Source organism: Plutella xylostella, chromosome 10 (genome assembly GCF_932276165.1).
Source record: "Plutella xylostella chromosome 10, ilPluXylo3.1, whole genome shotgun sequence".
NCBI classification, from domain to species: domain Eukaryota; kingdom Metazoa; phylum Arthropoda; class Insecta; order Lepidoptera; family Plutellidae; genus Plutella; species Plutella xylostella.
This window is the reverse complement of record NC_063990.1, coordinates 1,312,767-1,333,185: the sequence shown is the minus strand read 5'-3', so window position 1 is coordinate 1,333,185 and position 20,419 is coordinate 1,312,767. Positions and strand designations below refer to the sequence as shown.

Sequence of the window (20,419 nt, the reverse complement as noted above, 5' to 3'; positions counted from 1 at the left end):
AATGAAATATATAAACTAATCTCATTTGCCAACTCACAACAGTCAAATAGCAGATGCATTTGTTTACAGTAGTCGTATATTTTAGCCTCTTGCCTACAAGTGCATTAAAATAATAGGGCAAACACATACCTACATATATAATGTATATAGTTTGCTGTTTTTTTTTATTAAAGTGCGCCCAGCTCTCTGCTTTACCGTTCAAAATCTACTATTTGTCAACAATGATCGTTCCTTTTTAACCTTACATTATAATTTTAGCTACCTACATTCTTTCACCTAACTGTAGTAAGACAATCTACTTAAAATAAAGTTTTGCAAATATATAATAATATATTTAAAGCATTGCCGTATCAACAAGCCTCGCATACATTTTTGTGACGTTCAATATTTCCCATGTTCAGATTCAATTGACTTTCAGATTAGTGAGTAAGTAGTCGTTAGTTTTTCTCAAATTGAAAATGAACTATTTTTTCTGCTGAAATAATGAGTTAATTACTGTTTGTAATTTTGTAATACTTAATTATAAAAGGATAATACTTATTTTTTGTTTGTTTTAGAAACTACAAGTTACCAAGTATACCAACAACATTGGGTTCACTGGGTTTTGAAAACTTTTATCCTAACAATTTCTTTTGTACAATTATTACGTCATAATGTCCCTTTGTAGAATACAATTTGGTGTTCATTTTAAACCTTAACACAGGGGGAATATACAATTATACATCCCACCTTTTTTTGAACTTTAACATGAAAAGCCTTAATGAGGGTTACACAAATAAGTCCACTGCGCTGAGCGGAACAAGGATGGGATGTCCATTTTAAGCATTATTTGACATGTGTCGTACGGCGGTAGTATACAGGGTGTCCCATAAGTTAACATAATCCCGAAAGGAGGATACAAATCGTCATTCTAAGCAACTTTTGATCTTATATGACAACCTGTATTTACTAGCACTAGACTCCGCAGTGACGAGGCGGACATTCGCTCCGAGTGTCTTTAACGCAGTGGAGACCCAATTTTTTTATTACCTTTAAAACATGTTAACAACAATCTCCTCACCAACCAGCTACCACTACACACTACACAGTGCTGTAGTAGTAGTTGGGCGACCGCTAGGACCTTTCATCAGTGAAGTGTGTGACCAGCTGCTTGGTGGCCTTGGCGAGGTCGTAGGCGGCGGCGCTGAGCTGCGGCAGCGGCGCGGGCGCGGCGGCGGCGGCGGTGACCTGCTCACAGGCCAAACGGAGGTCAGAGAGGAGGGCGTCGAGGTGCGCGTCGGGGCAGTTCTGTGGGAGGTGGAGAGTTTTATTAGAGTTTTAATTTCTTGGTAAATAAATTACTATTACAATTACAATAGATACCAACCAAACCATTGAAAAAAAAACGGTCTTTCGGATCATATGGCCGCCTCAGATTCGGGCTCGGTGACTATTTGCATAATTGTTCACCCGAATATAATACGAGACGAACAAACTTTAATATCCATAATTGCGTTGCGTGTATGTCACTGCAGGACATGAAATGAAATGAAATATCTTTATTCGACGTAGAATTTTACAATCACTAGTCGATATTCATAATATTACTCTACCACAATCTCTTAAAGGCCCCGTCATTAATGAGAAAAGAAACTCCTCTAGCATCTTTACACAGCACGTAGAACTGACCTGTGGAAACAATGCGAGCAGCGCGCGCACGGCGGTGCGGATGCTGTCGGCGCGCTCCGCCAGCCGGCCTTCCTGCTCGCGCGCCGCCGCCCACAGCTCCTGTAGGGGATGTTGAATTGTGGGTATCATGTCGGGGTCACCAGTTTGCCAAGAAAGATATAATGAGACTGCTGTCTGTGGTCTGAAGTATTTATTCATTCTCTTTTGTGGTGCTAATCCTGTATACCAAACATGCACGTGAGTTAAGAGTCCTCGTGTGATCAGTAATATCATCGTACCTACTACATGAAGGGTGAGGTGGACATAAGGTAGACACTGTAAAGAGGGTGTCAAACTCTTAGTGCCAATTTCGCCATAGTGGGTTAGAGCCTAACCATTATTATTGGTTGACTTTTGACACATCTGTCAAGAATTTAATATGGAGATGACGTATAATTGATGAACCAACCCCTGGTTACGATTTAACCAACTATGATAAAATTGGAGCTTAATGTGTTAAACTAATCATTCGTTAACCGTCTTTTTATGATACTTAGTACAGTTGATCGCTACCTATATCTGCTGTTAATGTCAGTCCGTACCTGTATCCCCCTGGTGATGACCTCTGCCCGGCGGTGCACCATGTCAGTAGACGGCAGGGGGGCTTCATCCAACACGCCTTGCGTGAGCGCGCGGTCCAGCCCCGACAGTGTCGCCAGCTGCAAGGGAAGCGGGGGGTGGCAGCGGGGGTCACGATATAATGTGCACGGATAAAGGTCACAGCACACATCTCATCACAACTCGGAAAGGGATCAGTATTCTTTGTATGAAACTGCAAAGCATACGAATAAGAATCGTAACGTTATCGCCTCGCCTCGGAACAAGCTCGGGTGAAGGCGATCCGTTTACGTTACGTTTATGTGTGCTGTAACCTTAAAGAGCAATACGAATAAATATGATGATTTGATTTGAAAATGGCGGTCAGACTTATGCTATCTCGCCCTATTTGTAGGTCTATCAATACTCCATTTTCAAATTATATGTTTATGGTGTACGCGTTATATTAAAGACCTACAGATGCAGATGGCAGATCTAGTTTCCTTGAATAATTAGTTAATAACTCTGTAGATGATGATCAAAGCATCATCCTCAAACATGACTGCAGACCTTTTTTATTCTTAATCAATTAATAATAGGTCACCCATACACAGGATAAGGGAAAGCTCTACTTTACTACTAATATTCTTGCCTATTATCTAAAATGATGAACACGTACTATGAATGTTATCTGAGAATTAATGTATGTATGTATGTTTGCGTCTACATGTGAGAAACCGTTAGTTTCTAGAAGCAATACCTATTTCCGATGAGACTAATTTTGAAAGTACAATTCTTAAATTTAGAGCGAGGGAGATTCAAAGTTATAATTTTTTCCTTGTATCCTCTATATGTTTCTAAAAATACAAAAGGGATAGCATGGGGCGGGGCGCAATTAAGACGTAACAAAAGTTTTGCATTGCGCTCACTCACATCGCGCAGCCTCAAGAGCGAGCACGACGGAGAACTTTTGCGCCCCATGTTAGCCCTACAGAACCACCACAAACTAGAAAACCATTAGTAAATTAGTACCTGATGTTTAGTAACGTGCCAGTTATTCCGGGGCCCCTCGCGAGCCTCAAACATACTGACCGGCCGTTGCCCCTTCGCCGCCTTCACGTCGTCGGCGGCCGCCATCTCTGCCTCTAAACTTTTCCCTCGCTCTTGGGGCTTCTCCACCTCTAACCCATTGCTGGTAGAATCCACAATAGAACCGACCGACGCTATACTGTTATCGTCGAAACTGCTCGTGGTTTTCAATACGCTGTTTTCTTTCGTCAGCTGCTCGACTATGGTTTGGAGGTTTTTGAGTTGTGTTTTCAGTTCCGTGATGGTGGAGTCCCGGCTGTCGAGTTCTTTCTTGAGTGTCTCTATCTGCGGCGCGGGGGCGGGGGGTGCGGCGGCGGCGGGCGCGGGCGAGTGGGTCCTGGGTTCGATGCTCAGCTCCGAGGGTAGAGACGGGTTGTATGTGGATGAGACGGCGTCGCCGGCGCGCGGGAGTATACTCCTCATCTGTAGGGAATTAGCGTAGATACAAATCAAGTTATCACAACTGAGCATCTTAACGCTATCCTTATAAGTTTAACCGTAAATGAAAGTTTATGTGCAATAAATTGATCGATAACAAACACGTATATTTACTTCGGAAAAAAAAAATATTGCGCTATTATCCACACTGAGTCGCTAGATTGGATTATAAGTACAAGTCTAATTATAAATACAAGTCTAAAATATAATTCCGTGAACTCACGTCAACATCGATGGGTAGTAGCGAGGCGTAGTCGTCGTCGGACGCCACCGAGTCGTACAGCGGCTCGTCGTCCGACAGGTGGGACGCCCTCACGAGGCCTTGCAACGCTGTGGATGAAGCGTATTGAGAGTAAATATGAGAACAATCAGAGAACTAAGGACTACTCTACTGACATAGGTCTTAAAATTTGGAAGTTCTGGTTAAATCTGCCGAAGAACCAACAACTGTTGCACTGTCGGCGTATTCTAGTTCTCGAGTCTCAATACCCTGTTAGACCTACGATTCTTGGTAATGATTGGTGCGCTATAACACTGTCCCTTGACCTTCAAGGACAGTGTTATAGCGCTTCTTGGGAGACGTCTATATGTCCGGCCGTGGACGGCTACGGATCGACAATAATAAATATAAAATACTTCCTGAGACCCTCACAAAGATTAGAACACATGGAAACATGACCCGTCAGTGAGTAACAAAACTATCTGAGAGGGGTCAGGTATATCTACCCCCGATTGTACAATAGAACATAATTAACCTCTAGGCTGCAGCGTGGCGATGTGCTGCCTCCTGGCGGCGTCGGCGAGCACGTCGCGCAGCAGCGTCGCCATCTCCGCCGTCGACAGCCGCGCCAGCTTCTGACGACCCTGGGGAGTAAACAATCATAAGTAATGTTAAGGACATTACTGAAGCTAAATAGCGCCGACAATTAAAAAAAAAACATTCGAATGCCCATGGCGGACCTATTTTCTATTGTTTTTAACCAACTTCGAAAAAAGGAGGAGCTTCTCATTTATGTTACTAGATATGTCTGTATTGTACCTGGTTCCGTGGCGCGGAGAGCGCGGGGTTGACGGGCAGGAACACCACGCCGCAGCGCTCCAGCCCCGTCGCGCTCGTCTGCCATACTGCAAGGACACATACATTAATATAATGTTTGTTTCCTTACTGAACGATAAAGTAAAGATACAAGGTTTATGAAACAACGAATCCACAGTATAAATTTTTTCATGCTTATAAATATAGTCATATCAATAGAAAAAGTGCGGGCAACTATAGTAGAACCTGGAAATGTATAATAGTTTGATTACTAGGAATACTTACTCGCTTCTGTTTCTCGTCGATCGATTTCGTCGTAGATGTCCATCACCAACTCTTCAAACAGGTGGTTGGGCAGCTGGAACAACAAAATCATTAGGAAATTAATTACTAAAGTACTCATAAGATGAACTTAAGTGTTAAGTGCTTTTAAAATAAGGTCATAAGGATAAGATGTTGAGAGATTCATATGCAAAGGTAGCGAGGTCAATTGGCTATGTCAACAACTCAGAGCAACGCTTGGCTATGGCTCAGAAGTTATGTTGTCATTTTATCTTTTCGCAATCATGTCTATCATATTATTTTAGTATGAAAAATTATAATACCTGATCTTGCAGTGAAGTAAAACATCGTCGGAAACCATTCTAGATTTGTACAGTTCTCCCATATTAATAATGCGCATGCAAATCTTCGCAAACTGTCGTATTCCCGGAAACACCCGAATCATTGAATCGTAAGAGCACTTGCATTTTGATCCTTGTTCGCAAGAAATAGTAGTCAATATCATGTGACACATAATCGAAAACAATTTGGGCGGTCGGTGGCTGTCACCGATCAGTCAAGGGTCTCAAGGTCAAGATCAGTATTACTTTTGTGGAATTATAAAGAGCTGCAATTACACATCGTTCTTGTTATTTTTTTCAAATGTGAATTTAATTTCAACTTTAATTATTTTTGACGACGCCATATTATGAGGCACATTTAAGAATAAAATATACGTCACATTGATAGACTTCACTTTGCCAATAAAGCCACACCCAAAAGACCAAGTTTGTAATTGTAATATTATTGTGAATGATCAGCGCTGTAAATACTTTTGAACTGAGATTTTAATGTAAACATTTTTATTAATGTGAAATAATCAGTGCTGTAAATACTTTTGAACTGAGATTTAAAAATTTTAATGTAAACCTGTGTTTGAAATCCATTTCTCCTTATAATATAAACCTTGTGTTATTCAAACCTTCTTTCATCCATCTTTACATCAGCTTCAGTAAGACACTTGAAAAGTACCTACTGTAACATTTTCGAAGTAAATTTTAATATTATGAATTATCGAATCAAATTTCGTTACTGATAAATCAATTATCTATTTTAGCACCAATTACATAATAGGGAATATGCAAGAGGTTCAAATAAAGGTAAAATATTATTTATAATAAACTTTGTTATTTCATAACTACGCCTCCATCAATATTTTTGATTATAATTTATTTTTGAGCAAGTAAATGAAGTTGAAAAGTACAAAAAAACTTCGGTAAATTCTAACTTCAGAGAAACGTCACCCATTTTCTTAGGGCGGATGTGACGTAAAAAATCTTTATATATCAATCTCAGAATAATAACTTCTTTGCGTTTACGGCGGAAGATAAATAAATGTCAAGTGTAAACAAAGAAATGTTAATGTCACCGAGTGTTTGTGATGCTCGTTGTGATCAGATACGATGGATCACATAAAAATTCTTCCAATAGATCCTAGCCTCCTATAACCTCTCCACTTCTTGTTTGATATGCTTGTTTGTTTGCAAAGTTTAGGACTTTTTATATTTTTTGTTGGTAGTGTATGGGCTGCCACTAGTTGTTCTTTTGTAATGAGGCGTAAATAGCCATTCGCTAGTCAACGAGCCACTCAAATATGCTCCATATTGCAACACATGACATTATGACATGAACATGACACAAGTTGCTCTTTCTACTTTTAGGTTATAATATCAGTCTATTTTAAAATTTGTTATTTTTTTCTAAATTAAGTTATGGAAGAATTCTCGTAATCAGAAGAACTGGACACATTAAATTTATTACGCAGTATGAACGAGTAAACTGTGGCCAGCTGCGGAAAAGTTTTTATTATAAATAAAAGATAATATGTATGTTATACGTTAATATTTGTGTAGAATTAAATTCGGGGATAATCATGTAGCATGTGAAAGAAAACATCGTGAGGAAACCTCAATATTTAGATTAAGCACATTTAGATATGTGCTAATCCGCAGTGGACCAGCGTGGTGGGAAATGGTCCAAGCTTAGGAAGGGGGTTTAGACCTTTGAGATATGCACAATGGTTCCATTCAAGAGAGCCAGGTGCAGGTTCTTACACCCCCTCAGACAAGGGCGTACCCAGGATTTCAGCTAGGGGGGGGCAGCTCTTGAAATGATGGTCGGTCGGGTATATTGAAACAAAAATCATGAAAATTGTCTTTTATTAAGGTCAACTAGGCCAATTGCGTCTACGGGCCAAATTAATCTTTTCGATCCTATTTGAAAACGGCTTTATCAATGTTGAAAAATGCCATCTAGTTACGGTGTAACTAAATACTTTAAATGAACTGCAGACAGATGGTGTTGTAGTCAACATAATATTATCCAAGCATTCAGTCATTTTGTGATTTGGTGATTGAAAATGTGAATCTAAAGTTTTCTTTACCAATTGATTTTATTCAGTAGGTATTCCAAACAATAGTCATTGGGCTACTTATATAGACACAAATTTTCAATGAAATAGCTTTATTTGATGAATTAATGATGTTAATTTTTTATGTTTGATAAAAGTCTTGGGGTAAATGCGTTAGGCGTAATGGGGCTATTGCGATTGTTGCAACGCATTGCCTCAAAACAGAAATCGTCAACCTTTTAATACATACATAATTATGCTCACGACTATAGTCACCCGCTTTTCGCTGTAAATTTGTATCGCCCTTTTTTATTGAGTAGGTACAATGCACTAAAGTTGTCGGGTAAGTGTAAGTGTACAACCCGACTGTCAGATTTTTTCAAGCCGCCCGAAGGCCTCTAACTAGGCTTAACGACTGCTGCCGAAGCAGCAACCGGGACCCACGGCTTAACGTGCCGTCCAAAGCACGGAAGCGTCCAGAAAAGAACCATTTGAAATCGGTCATCCATCCAAGGCTGACCGTGCCATATGTTAACCTCAGTGATCAGTTACGATCACTGATACCAGCTCGATAAGGATTTTTACTATTTATGAACACTAAACTTATTGAAGAGTATGGGTTTTGCCATGCACATATTTTAATTGATATCTAAGTTTAATACCCGTATTTGATCCAATCTTACTATTTTTCTAAAGAATATAAATGAGAGGATGTATGGATGTTACTTTATTCACAACTGTCACTCACCACTATTAAATCTACATTCTTACTCACTTTACAGGAGTACTTAGGTAGTTCTTTTTCCCACACCTTTGGTCCCATTATTCCGAAAACTTTTAGTGATCTAAAAATACAACGTAACCCCAGTTGACCTTAATTAGTTTGATTAAGATACAAAACAAAATAGGTAGGTAGGTAAGAGTGGATAACACGTTTTTAATTCCGACTTGGCACGAAAATTTACGTTTATTTTATCTTCTAGGGGGGGGCAGCTGCCCCCCCCTGCCCCTACCTGGGTACGCCCTTGCCCTCAGATAATAGAATAGAATGACCCACTAACCCTAGCCTCTCTTACTGAGAACCAAAGTTACAGTAAGTACTTACATACAATACAAATATTACTTTATATTCATATTGCCATAATAGCGTAATATTGTGTACAAAGGTCCTCTGGTTTGCGCGCTCCCATTTCAAAAGAGCTACTAGTAGCTATTTACGAGCTCACATTACAAAACAGCCACTGGTCACACTTTATTACCATTACAAAACAGCCACTGATCACACTTTATACACTTCCTTTTTCGTTTGTTACCATGACAACATTGGATTGTTGAAAATACAAAAGTACTCTGTGTTTACTTGATTAGGTAAAAAATCTATGCCGACTGATGGGACTCATTATTCTGAGCCGTGAAATTAAAAGATTATGACGTCACACCAGCCCGCCATCCTGACGGGAATTTCAAAGTGGTCGTGATGGTTGTAATTTTTTAACTTTCTTTAAAATACCTTAAATTACTTATTTTAGCGTTGAATTTTTTTTACTATAATAAAGTGATGTAAATCTATCCAATAAAAGTATTAAAAAAAATTATGCATATTCCCTATTCTACTAAAATTTCTGGAAAGAAAATGCACTTAACCACTCTAAATACATAATAGTTTTCTAACGCTCGGGAATACGACCGTTGCCGAACAATGACGAAGATTTCTATGTGCATTATCAATTTTGGGGAACTGTACTCTATGTGAATTCTACACGGGTGTGAATATAAATTTAATATACTGCGAAAAGTATGTCACTGCAAGGTCTCGGCAACGCCTTTTAACATTTTCTGCACCCTATTCTCCGTGGGGGTGTAGTTACATGCACCTGGCTCTCTCGATTGGAATCTTTGAACCGTCTCACACTACAGCACATACCAGTTGCAGCTTCCCCCATGCTGCCGTGACAAGACAATTACATACCGTAATTTTCGATAGCAAACCCGCTAGTCTAATACACTATCACATACCAGTTGCAGCTTCCCGCGTGCCGCCTTGGCGACGTCGGTCATCTCGTGCGCGCGCTGGTCCCGCGGCGCGGCGTAGTGGCGGCCGCCGGCGTGGCTCGGCCGAGCCCCGGTCAGTACGCAGACCAGCCGGTCCGTGGCTTCGTAGACTAGCTCTACCATGCGCTCGGCGAGGGCTATGTGACCGCCTAGCCTGGGAGGGAAGAGTTATTAAGTAATTACATAAATTATTAAAAACCGTCATTTCAATTGCAAAACTTCTTATAGAGAGCATTGTATACTAATAACCTGGCCGTGTCAGCGGACGTGTATCCCTGTAGTCACAAAATTGTAGCCCTAACTGCATAATTACAGATTCTACATTACCAATTGGTGTCTGCTGCCGTGAAGGCTATGATCATACTATTCTAGCCTTGTAAGAAAGAAGAAAGAAAACACATTTATTTAGTTAGTAGTTATTTACATTGCACAGTAATAGTGTCTAGTCTACATTACTTAGAAACGTCACATGTGTATGATTCCGATCCCCCGGCCCCACTTTCAGGCAACTAGCGCCCTACAGCTGGTAGCAACAGAGTCACCATACCTAGCAGTGTCAGCGGGCGTGTGCCCCGCGTGGTCGCGGGCCCCGGGGTCGGCGCCCCACGCCGCCAGCAGCTCGGCCTGCGCCGCCTGCCCCGCGCGGCACGCCACGTGCAGGCAGTTGCAACCCTTCTCCTGGAGGGAAAGGACAAAATAGATGATATTAATCATGTGAATCAAGGGTTTAACACAACTGTAAACTACAAGGAATTATAAAAAAAAAAAACTAAAATTATAAAGAGAAAGTACATAAAGTAAACAGATTTAATTTGCATAGCTGCTATGATGTTGTGTTCAGCAATATGCATGTTTGCTAGATGCTATATTGGGGAAATTCATGCTAGCTCCATTTCAAAACATAATTTTGTAGAGAACACCAGGTATACTAATACAAGCGATTCTAAGCTTTCAGTGTAGGCCACCAGCTGTTTTTCTGATAGCATTATATTATTCAGATGTTTTAAATTATTTTGGCCTTCAGTTTTTATGCAATCACTCTAGCTCTAGACTGTTATTTAGGCGCCCACTCCTACACAAAGTGAGTAAATGGCTCTACATGCCTATATATGGAAGACAATATCAATATGTGTACTTCCATATAAGTATAGTGTGGGTGAATGATTACATGCAACAGGCTACAAGGCTAACACAACACACTAAATTAAATTAGTATCAATTGCCATTTCTTGTTGCATTAAACAAAACATGTTGTTATGCATCTGCTGATAACCTATTTAGGAATCTAGGTAGATTACTAAGTACATAATATTATTATGTATGTAGAGCAGTTCATGGCTACTTTTATTTAGTCATTAAACATAAGAAATGATATAAAAAAAGAAAATAAACTACCTAAATACTGTCAAATTTACATATATGCTAACTTTTCTGAGTTGCTGGCTTAACGTCGGGCCGCCGCTACGCCGCTCCGAGCCTACGCTTTCAACCTACTTGCGTTACGCCGCTCCTCGCTTATGAAGTACTTTCGTTATGCCGCGCGTAACATTTTCGAGTTAAGGGGATGCCCTCTCATAAACATTTAATTTTTTTACTAATATTAGATACATAGATAGATAGAATATTCTTAGTTTGTACACACACATATGTAACATAACTTAAATTCATATGTACAAAACTGGCAGTCTCATCGCTTAAAGCGATTTTTCAAGAAAACCTTAGGGATGAAAGATATTTATGATCAAAGAAGTGTACTTAATAATCAATAAATAAATGATGTAGGTATACATGACAAAATAAATAATATGCATATACTGATATGATTTAGTATAGCTACAATTTTGAAATGTACTTCAATATTGTAACTTTTTCATTACTTGTATGTATTTAAAAAAATCACGTATATACTATGCATATAATGCACAAGTTCATAGATATCTACAGGTAGATTTAAATTTCCAATTGTCTATCAGTATTTTTCACAAAAATATACCTACCTCTGCCCTCATACAAAAACATACCTAAAACAACTTCCCCTAAACAACTCCCCAAAACACCTTACGATTGCTGAGATATTTACAGATTTAAATTTACAAATTAATTGTCTACCAGTATATTTCGCAAAAATATACCTCTGACCTCATACAAAAACATACCAAAAACAACTCCCCCTAAACAACTCCCCAAAACACCTTACGATTGCCGAGATATTTACAGATTTAAATTTCCAAATTAAAATGTCTGCCAGTATTTTTCACAAAAATATACCTCTGCCCTCATACAAAAACATATCTAAAACAATTAAACAACTCCCCCTAAACAACTCTCCAAAGCACCTTACGATTGCCGAGATATTTACAGATTTAAATTTCCAAATCTTAAATAGGGAATATGCATTAAATTTTTTTATACTTTTATTGGATAGTTTTACATCACTTTATTATATTAAAAAAAAATTCAACGCCAAAATAAGTAATTTAAGGTATTTTAAAGAAATTTAAAAAAATACAACCATCACGACCACTTTGAAATTCCCGTCAGGATGGCGGGCTGGTGTGACGTCATAATCTTTTAACTTCACGGCTCAGAATAATGAGTCCCGTCAGTCGGCATAGATTTTTTACCTAATCAAGTAATCACAGAGTACTTTTGTATTTTTAACAAACCAATGTTGTCATGGTAACAAACGAAAAAGGAAGTGTATAAAGTGTGACCAGTGGCTGTTTTGTAATGGGAGCTCGTAAATAGCTACTAGTAGCTCTTTTGAAATGGGAGCGCGCAAACCTGTACACAATATTACGCTATTATGGCAATATGAATATAAAGTAATATTTGTATTGTATGTAAGTACTTACTGTAACTTTGGTTCTCAGTGAGAGAGGCTAGGGTTAGTGGGTCATTCTATTCTATTCTATTATCTGTGGGGGTGTAAGAAGAACCTGCACCTGGCTCTCTTGAATGGAACCATTGTGCATATCTCAAAGGTCTAAACCCCCTTCCTAAGCTTGGACCATTTCCCACCACGCTGGTCCACTGCGGATTGGTGGGTTCACATATCTAAATGTGCTTAATCTAAATATTGAGGTTTCCTCACGATGTTTTCTTTCACATGCTACATGATTATCCCCGAATTTAATTCTACAAAAATAATAACGTATAACATTATTATTTTTGTAGAATTAAATTAAATATACAAAAATAATAACGTATAACATTATTATTTTTGTAGAATTAAATTCGGGGATAATCATGTAGCATGTGAAAGAAAACATCGTGAGGAAACCTCAATATTTAGTACGTATATTATCTTTTATTTATAATAAAAACTTTTCCGCAGCTGGCCACAGTTTACTCGTTCATACTGCGTAATAAATTTAATGTGTCCAGTTCTTCTGATTACGAGAATTCTTCCATAACTTAATTTAGAAAAAAATAACAACTTTTGAAATATACTAACGCCATCATAACCTAAAAGTAGAAAGAGCAACTTTTGTCATGTTCATGTCATAATACTTACAATACAAATTTTATTTTATTGTGTTGCAATATTGAGCATATTTGAGTGGCTCGTTGACTAGCGAATGGCTGTTTACGCCTCATTACAAAAGAACAACTAGTGGCAGCCCATACACTACCAACAAAAAATATAAAAAGTCCTAAACTTTGCAAACAAACAAGCATATCAAACAAGAAGTGGAGAGGTTATAGGAGGCTAGGATCTATTGGAAGAATTTTTATGTGATCCATCGTATCTGATCACAACGAGCATCACAAACACTCGGTGACATTAACATTTCTTTGTTTACACTTGGCATTTATTTAACTTCCGCCGTAAACGCAAAGAAGTTATTATTCTGAGATTGATATATAAAGAATTTTGACGTCACATCCGCCCTAAGAAAATGGGTGAAGTTTCTCTGAAGTTAGAATTTACCGAAGTTTTTTTGTACTTTTCAACTTCATTTACTTGCTCAAAAATAAATTATAATCAAAAATATTGATGGAGTCGTAGTTATGAAATAACAAAGTTTATTATAAATAATATTTGACCTTTATTTGAACGACTTGCATATTCCCTATTGTCTACCAGTATTTTTCACAAAAATATACCTCTGCTCTCATACAAAAATATACCTAAAACAACTCCCCAAAACACCTTAAACTTTTTTTTTATATATATACAGGGTTATTTGCAAGTAGACCTGATCCTTTCAGGAGGTGATAGAGGAAGTCATTTCCAGTCGATTATACCCTATAATGCATTATCCGAAACTTAACCATTTCTAAGATATTTAATATTTAAAGATTTTTTGAATTTTTGCCAAAATTTCATGCTTAAAACCGAAAATAAAAAAAACTAGCCATATTTCAATACTTTTTTTGCTTGTTTAGCATTAGTAACATCTTAATAAACTAATTAAAATAATCAAATGTGCATTATTCGACTTAAATTAGACACAATACCTCAAAATAGATAATAAAAATTAAAAAATATTCAAAACCTAAAAACAAATAAGTTAAATTAAAAAAGAATTTCATACAACAATTTTTTGTGCACTTCAGCTTAAAAACATTGTCAACTTATAAGCTTTCAAATGAGATATTTCAATATCAAATCGATTTAGGTATCACCAAGATATGGCCAAAACAATCAGAGAAGGCGGAGAAAACTCAACAGGGGTTTCCATACTAAAGTGAACAGGACTGAAAACCATCACACTTTTTACCTTTAAATTGCGCTAATTTTGTTAGTTTTTCTGATGAATTTTGTCCGCCTTCTCTGTTTGTTTTGGCCATATCTTGGTGATACCTAAATTGATTTGATATTGAAATATCTCATTTGAAAGCTTATAAGTTGACAATATGTTTTTAAGCTGAAGTGCACAAAAAATTGTTATATGAAATTCTTTTTTAATTTAACTTATTTGTTTTTAGGTTTTGAATATTTTTTAAAAATGTTTATCTATTTTGAGGTATTGTGTCTAATTTAAGTCGAATAATGCACATTTTATTATTTTAATTAGTTTATTAGGATGTTACTAATGCTAAACAAACAAAAAAAGTATTGAAATATGGCTAGTTTTTCTTATTTTCGGGTTTAAACATGAAATTTTGGCAAAAATTCAAAAAATCTTTAAATATTAAATATCTTTGAAATGGTTAAGTTTCGGATAATGCATTATAGGGTATAATCGACTAGAAATGCCTTCCTCTATCACCTCCTGGAAGGATCAGGTCTACTTACCAATAACCCTGTATATAGATTTTCCCCAAAATAGTTGTCTATGAAAAAATGCAGTAGATAGAGCAATACAACATAGGTATATGAAATGTACTTACATATATCTATACCTAACCTATATACTATATAAATCATATTATACTATATGTATGTATCTAATACAATAGATATATTAAACATAATGTATAATACTACGTATCTAATATAATACAATATTTACCTACTAATACATAGTAGGTTGAAGTCAAAACATACAGTTTAAACCTTTAATACAATGTTAGGAATTAAATATTTCGACATAGCATAGCATAGTTTTGCGAAGACAGATATAGCATTCAAAAAACAGGTAAAAGAACATTATCTTTCCTCCATCTTGCTTTAGTACCTCTATATTATATAATCTTTGTAACTATTTCCTCTATCTTTGAGTATATTATGTATGTATGTATTTAAGTATTTATTATTAAAACTGAATGTTTACTACATCATTTGTACACCTTCCTCATTTATTCTTTTAGTCTCTCCTCCACCCAAAGGTTGCCTGGAAGAGATCGCTTTTAGCGATAAGGCCGCCTATTGCGTTGTATTCACTGTATTATAAATTGTTATTTTAATTGTTATTAGTCAATAAAGTAGTATTCTATTCTATTCTATTCTATTCTAGCATGCCCTTAAGTGAATAAAATTGCGGAGCGGCGTAGTGAAAGTCCTCTGTAGGCGGGAGCGGCGTGCCGAAAGTAGCTTGTAGGCGTGGAGCGGCGTAGCGACGGCCCGACGTTAGACCACTAAGCCACTTTTCTCTACTAAGAAAATCTCACCAATACTACCTCTAACATGCAGTAATACATACCTGGTTATAATAATTAGGATCAGCCCCCTGCGCCAGCAGCCTCATGGCGGTGTCGAGCGAGGAGCTCCGCACCGCGCTGTGCAGCTGCCGGCCGAGCTCACTCGGGGGCTCATCCCGACGTGCTCGCAGCACATACGCCAGCCGCAGGTGTTTTGCTAAGATGAACTCGGATTTTGTTGGGCTGTAAGGTAGAGAAGGTATATGGTAATTTAAGGCTGCTATGCATTTAAAATAAATTAGAATAATTTTTTTATTGAGTGTCAAAGTTTCCTTAAATAAGTTATTTATTATTCAGATTACTTACTGTAAAGGATCCTTTGGCTGTGGTTTTTTCCGTAGGTGTTTGGGGGCTGAGGTGTCGAGTAAGGAATGTTCCCAAATACTGTTCACATTCTGAGCATTGAGTGCCTGCACCATCTGTGGCAAAACAATAAATAACATGAGATACACTGCTATGGCCTATAAAGGATATCATAGTATTTTGTCTACAATTAAACTATGCTTTTTAATACATAGAAGAAAAAATGTACATACTGCTAAAAGTGAAGGGGGCCAGGTTCCTTGGCGAAGAGATTTAACATGAGAGATGTGACGACCCATACTGCGGTGAACACTACAACACTCCGCACATAATAGCAGCCCTCGGTTTATGGATGCCCACGACGGATCTGAAACCGTCAATTATCAATAAAGAACACTTTAATTAACAGTTTATCACTCTAGTAGTTATAAATTAGAGCAATGCCCTGACCTGAGGCTCCGCAATCAGCACAAACTTCCACCGTTGAGCGGTGTTTAGAACGAGATATCATCATTTTTACTATTTTACTGGAAGACACAGGGAGCCAAGGAAACAGTTAACAAGTTTATACACGTAAAAACATCTTCATTATTTCAGGAAATAAAGTTTGATACAAAAATAGCAAAAGAAAACAATATTTTTTCCTTGAAATTGAACATCAATCAAAATGCAAATGTCAATCAAAAAGCAGGATCGCCAACTTTATAATAAAAAATCGTAATAGGGAAGTGATGTATGTCTGTTTGATTTTACCGATTCGATTGTGATAGTAAGGGACGACTGTCAGAAAATCCCCCATTTGGTTTTTTTTTTATCATAGACAACGAATCACAGAGTAACAGTAGAGATTTGACATTAGAGAAAACTAAACATATTGTCTATGCCAGACACGTCACTGAAATAGAAAAATCCTTAATCCATCAATCGACGGGGTTATTTTTCACAACAAAATGAAGATTTTATTAGTTTTAGCGTTTGTGGCTTATTGTTCAGCAAGTTTAGCTGAACAAGAAACCTTAGTGCTTGTTGATAACCTAAACATAAGGGAAACTCACTCGCAATTCTTCAAATCTTTGCAAGGTAAATTTAGGTTCGCCGACCGGCATCCGCCTATCGATTACAAATTACGCTTAACTGTGACAAAAATCTTTGCGTATATTCAATCAGATCACTATTTCCACCTATAACACAGCATCTATCCACCACATCTATCCAACCCGAAAATTAATAAATTCCAGAACGCGGCTTCACGCTAACATTCAAGCTCGCGGACGACCCCAACCTCGTTCTATCCAAGTATGGCGAGTACCTGTACAAGAACCTCATCATCCTGGCGCCGTCGGTGGTGGAGTTCGGCGGGCAGGTGGACACGGAGGCCATCACCCGGTTCATCGACGACGGAGGCAACCTGCTCGTCGGCGCGTCGTCCGGCGCTGGGGAGGTGTATAGGGAGGTCGCCACTGAGTGCGGCTTCGAGGTATGTGAATGAACTCACCAAATAATGTTTTTTTAAATTTAGGTATTTATAAATACTTTATTGCACATAAAGTCATAAGTAAGTACCTACAAAAGAAATAATGATCCCACATTGTTTTAAACATTGAATTAAAGCCTCCCTGAATGTTAACTTAATAATAATAATTAATTTCTTTGGAAAATAAATTGAATAAGGGGTTTACTGTCCTCAGTGATCTACTGTTTCTCCACTGAAGCTTCTTCAATTTTCAGAGTGTGGTACTGGTGTGTGTAATTTAGTGTGATACTACATAATACATATAATAAGTTCCACACTAAAGTCATGCTTTCTGTCAGGATAAGTTATCTATAGTTTTCATAAACTTACTCCACACTTGCAGCATATTTTATAACTCCACCAACAATCATTATGTTTATCATCTACTATTGATGACTGACACCCCACATTTCTTTTACCGACAGATGGATGAAGAGCCAACAGCAGTGATTGACCACTTCAACTACGATGCGTCAGATGAAGGGGACCACACTAGGATAGTTGTTTCTCCCAAGAACCTCATCAAGGCTCCAACTATTGTTGGATCTCAGAACACGCAGCCGATCCTGTTTGAGGGCACCGGCCTTATCCTGGACCAGGACAACAGCCTGGTGCTGCCGATCCTCACTGCTGACAGCACGGCCTACAGCTACAACCCTAAGAGCCAGGTTTGTGTGATATGATAATAACCTACTATTGTCTACATATCCAGGACACTACTAATAGATTGATCCGCTGTTACCTTAGTTTTCCCATTATTGGGTGGGATGTATTCTTAGCTGAACCATCACAATGAATATAGCAGTGCTAATCAGCTATTCTTTCTTACCATCAGGCCCATTCAGGCAAGAAACACAAACTTACATTTATACCATTAAATATCTGAACATGTTTATTATCTGTGTCCAGGTGAAGGAGTACCCTCACTCGGTGGGTCGCAAGACGGTGCTGGTGGCGGCGCTGCAGGCGAGGAACAACGCGCGCATCGTGTTCAGCGGGTCCCTCTACTTCTTCTCCGATGAGGCCTTTGACTCCTCTGTCTCTAAGGTCCATGTGAGTATATTTTACATAAAAGTGTTTTTTGCGTATGGTCCTTTGGCCTGTCCCGGGCGTACGTAACATTTATCTATAAATGTCACTATATCGCAATTAACGATAAACATGGTGCTGTGATTGGTGGAACAAGCATTGAACCAGTTACTATTTCTATGTCTATAAAGATGCAGTGAACTTGGGTCTGGTTCTCCAGTTTCTATTACAATCGTATCAACAAATTATCACATCAAGGACACAACAAAGCTTTGAACTACCAAATAAAATCATTCAAACCTAAATTGATACCCACAATAATCTTCCAACAGGGCGACAAGGTCAAATCCGCCCAGTCCGGCAACAAGGCGCTGGCGCTCTCGCTCGCCGAGTGGGCGCTCGGGTCGCGCGGCCGCCTGCGCGTGCGCAGCGTGAGCCACCGCCGCGAGGGCGACACCGGCTCCACCGACACCTACACCATCACTGAGAGCGTGGTAAGTTGGTAATAAAAGACCACCAACAATCTTATCTTTGACTTGACTTCTCGCCTTCCTACCTGACCACCAACCAACTTCAGGAACAGTCCTGATTCACCCGAATTTGATGGTGTTTTGAGTGTAGCATGAAACTTTGGTGCTAAGAGGTTGTGCTGGTTTTCAGCTAAGTTCAGCGCAGGGAGTAGTAAAAAACAAATATTCATGCAAAAATATTTATTACAAAAAAACTTAGAGTTACGAAAAATATGTGCATATATTTATGTAGCTAACAAACAGTCATGTTAATATTAGACAACATTGTAATCTGTTGTTAACAAATAAATTATTAGAGTATAAAGCACCCCATAACCTCCCCTTTTCCAGATCTACACCATCGAAATCGAAGAGCTGAAGAACGGCAAATGGCAGCCATTCGAAGCGACGGACGTCCAACTAGAGTTTGTCCGCATTGACCCCTTCGTCCGCACGACGCTCAAGCGCCGGCCCGACGGCGCCTATGAGGCCAAGTTCAAGGTGCCCGACGTGTGGGGGGTCTACCAGTTCAAGGTCGACTACGACAGGGTCGGCTACACTCGCCTGTATCATACCACTCAGGTTTGTTGTTTGGATTGGTTTTTTGTTTGAGGTTGGCAACATTTCTAGGTGCTGGATAAACGTGAATGCGAATACCATTCGCAGATAACAGTACATCGACTCATGATGAATTAATTTGAAATGTTTTCGTTACCATTGCTATAGAATCCTCAATACTAAACAAAAATTCCATACAAATGCTTGATGCTCACTTGATGATACAAGCGACAGTGCTGCCACTGCCACAGTTTCCTTCTTCACCCACATGTCTTCTTTCTCCAGGTGTCGGTGCGTCCACTGCAGCACACCCAGTACGAGCGGTTCATCCCCTCCGCCTACCCCTACTACGTGAGCTCGTTCTCCATGATGCTGGGAGTCTTCCTCTTCAGCTTCGTGTTCCTGTACTACAAGGAGGACGCGCCCAAGACCAAGGCTGAATAGAGTGGAGGTTGTAGCCTTCATGGTAGAAGTGTCACAAGTTTGTCTGTGTGTATGAGTGACGTTAGTTAAGCATTTAAAGAGAATGATTGAATAAAATAAATGAATGGTTTATTTATTGATGGTTTATTATTTTTCCTTTTTTATCACATTCTTATCACACTTGGGTATACGAAAGATATTTAATTTAGAGATCATCATCATCAAGTAGCCCATATTCATCCATTGCTGGACATAGCAGTCTCCTATGAACCAATATTGTGTCCTATTCCTTTTCCTATCTCATTTTCCTAAATCATTCTGTTCTCGGCCTTCCTCGTCTAGCCACTACCGGAACGGCTGAGGTCGTTGGGCACGACGATAATATTTCGAATTTACCGCCAAGACCCAGCCATAAAATCTGAAAAAAAAACCCTGAAGTTATTCTTCTAAGAACCACTAAATAT

The 20,419-nt window shown here is 38.6% G+C and overlaps 2 protein-coding genes across 2 annotated transcripts; one reads left to right on the top strand and one right to left on the bottom strand.

Moving 5' to 3' along the window:
* Positions 1–516: 516 nt before the first annotated feature.
* LOC105391031 (ARF GTPase-activating protein Git) lies at positions 517–16,613 on the bottom strand. Its single transcript, XM_048623469.1, has 14 exons — positions 16,374–16,613; positions 16,157–16,290; positions 15,927–16,039; positions 15,623–15,803; positions 10,078–10,208; positions 9,495–9,684; positions 5,093–5,165; positions 4,811–4,896; positions 4,527–4,635; positions 3,995–4,101; positions 3,277–3,756; positions 2,250–2,366; positions 1,669–1,767; positions 517–1,287 (listed from the first exon to the last, which is right to left on the bottom strand). The coding sequence occupies exons 1-14, from the start codon at positions 16,435–16,437 to the stop codon at positions 1,114–1,116; spliced, it is 2,058 nt and encodes a 685-aa protein (XP_048479426.1). The 5' UTR covers positions 16,438–16,613; the 3' UTR covers positions 517–1,113.
* A 209-nt stretch (positions 16,614–16,822) lies between these two features.
* LOC105391032 (dolichyl-diphosphooligosaccharide--protein glycosyltransferase 48 kDa subunit) lies at positions 16,823–20,091 on the top strand. Its single transcript, XM_038117779.2, has 7 exons — positions 16,823–17,003; positions 17,162–17,400; positions 17,862–18,104; positions 18,346–18,489; positions 18,798–18,959; positions 19,326–19,556; positions 19,818–20,091. Exons 1-7 carry the CDS (start codon positions 16,874–16,876, stop codon positions 19,974–19,976), a joined length of 1,308 nt encoding a protein of 435 aa, XP_037973707.2. The 5' UTR covers positions 16,823–16,873; the 3' UTR covers positions 19,977–20,091.
* Positions 20,092–20,419: the final 328 nt, after the last annotated feature.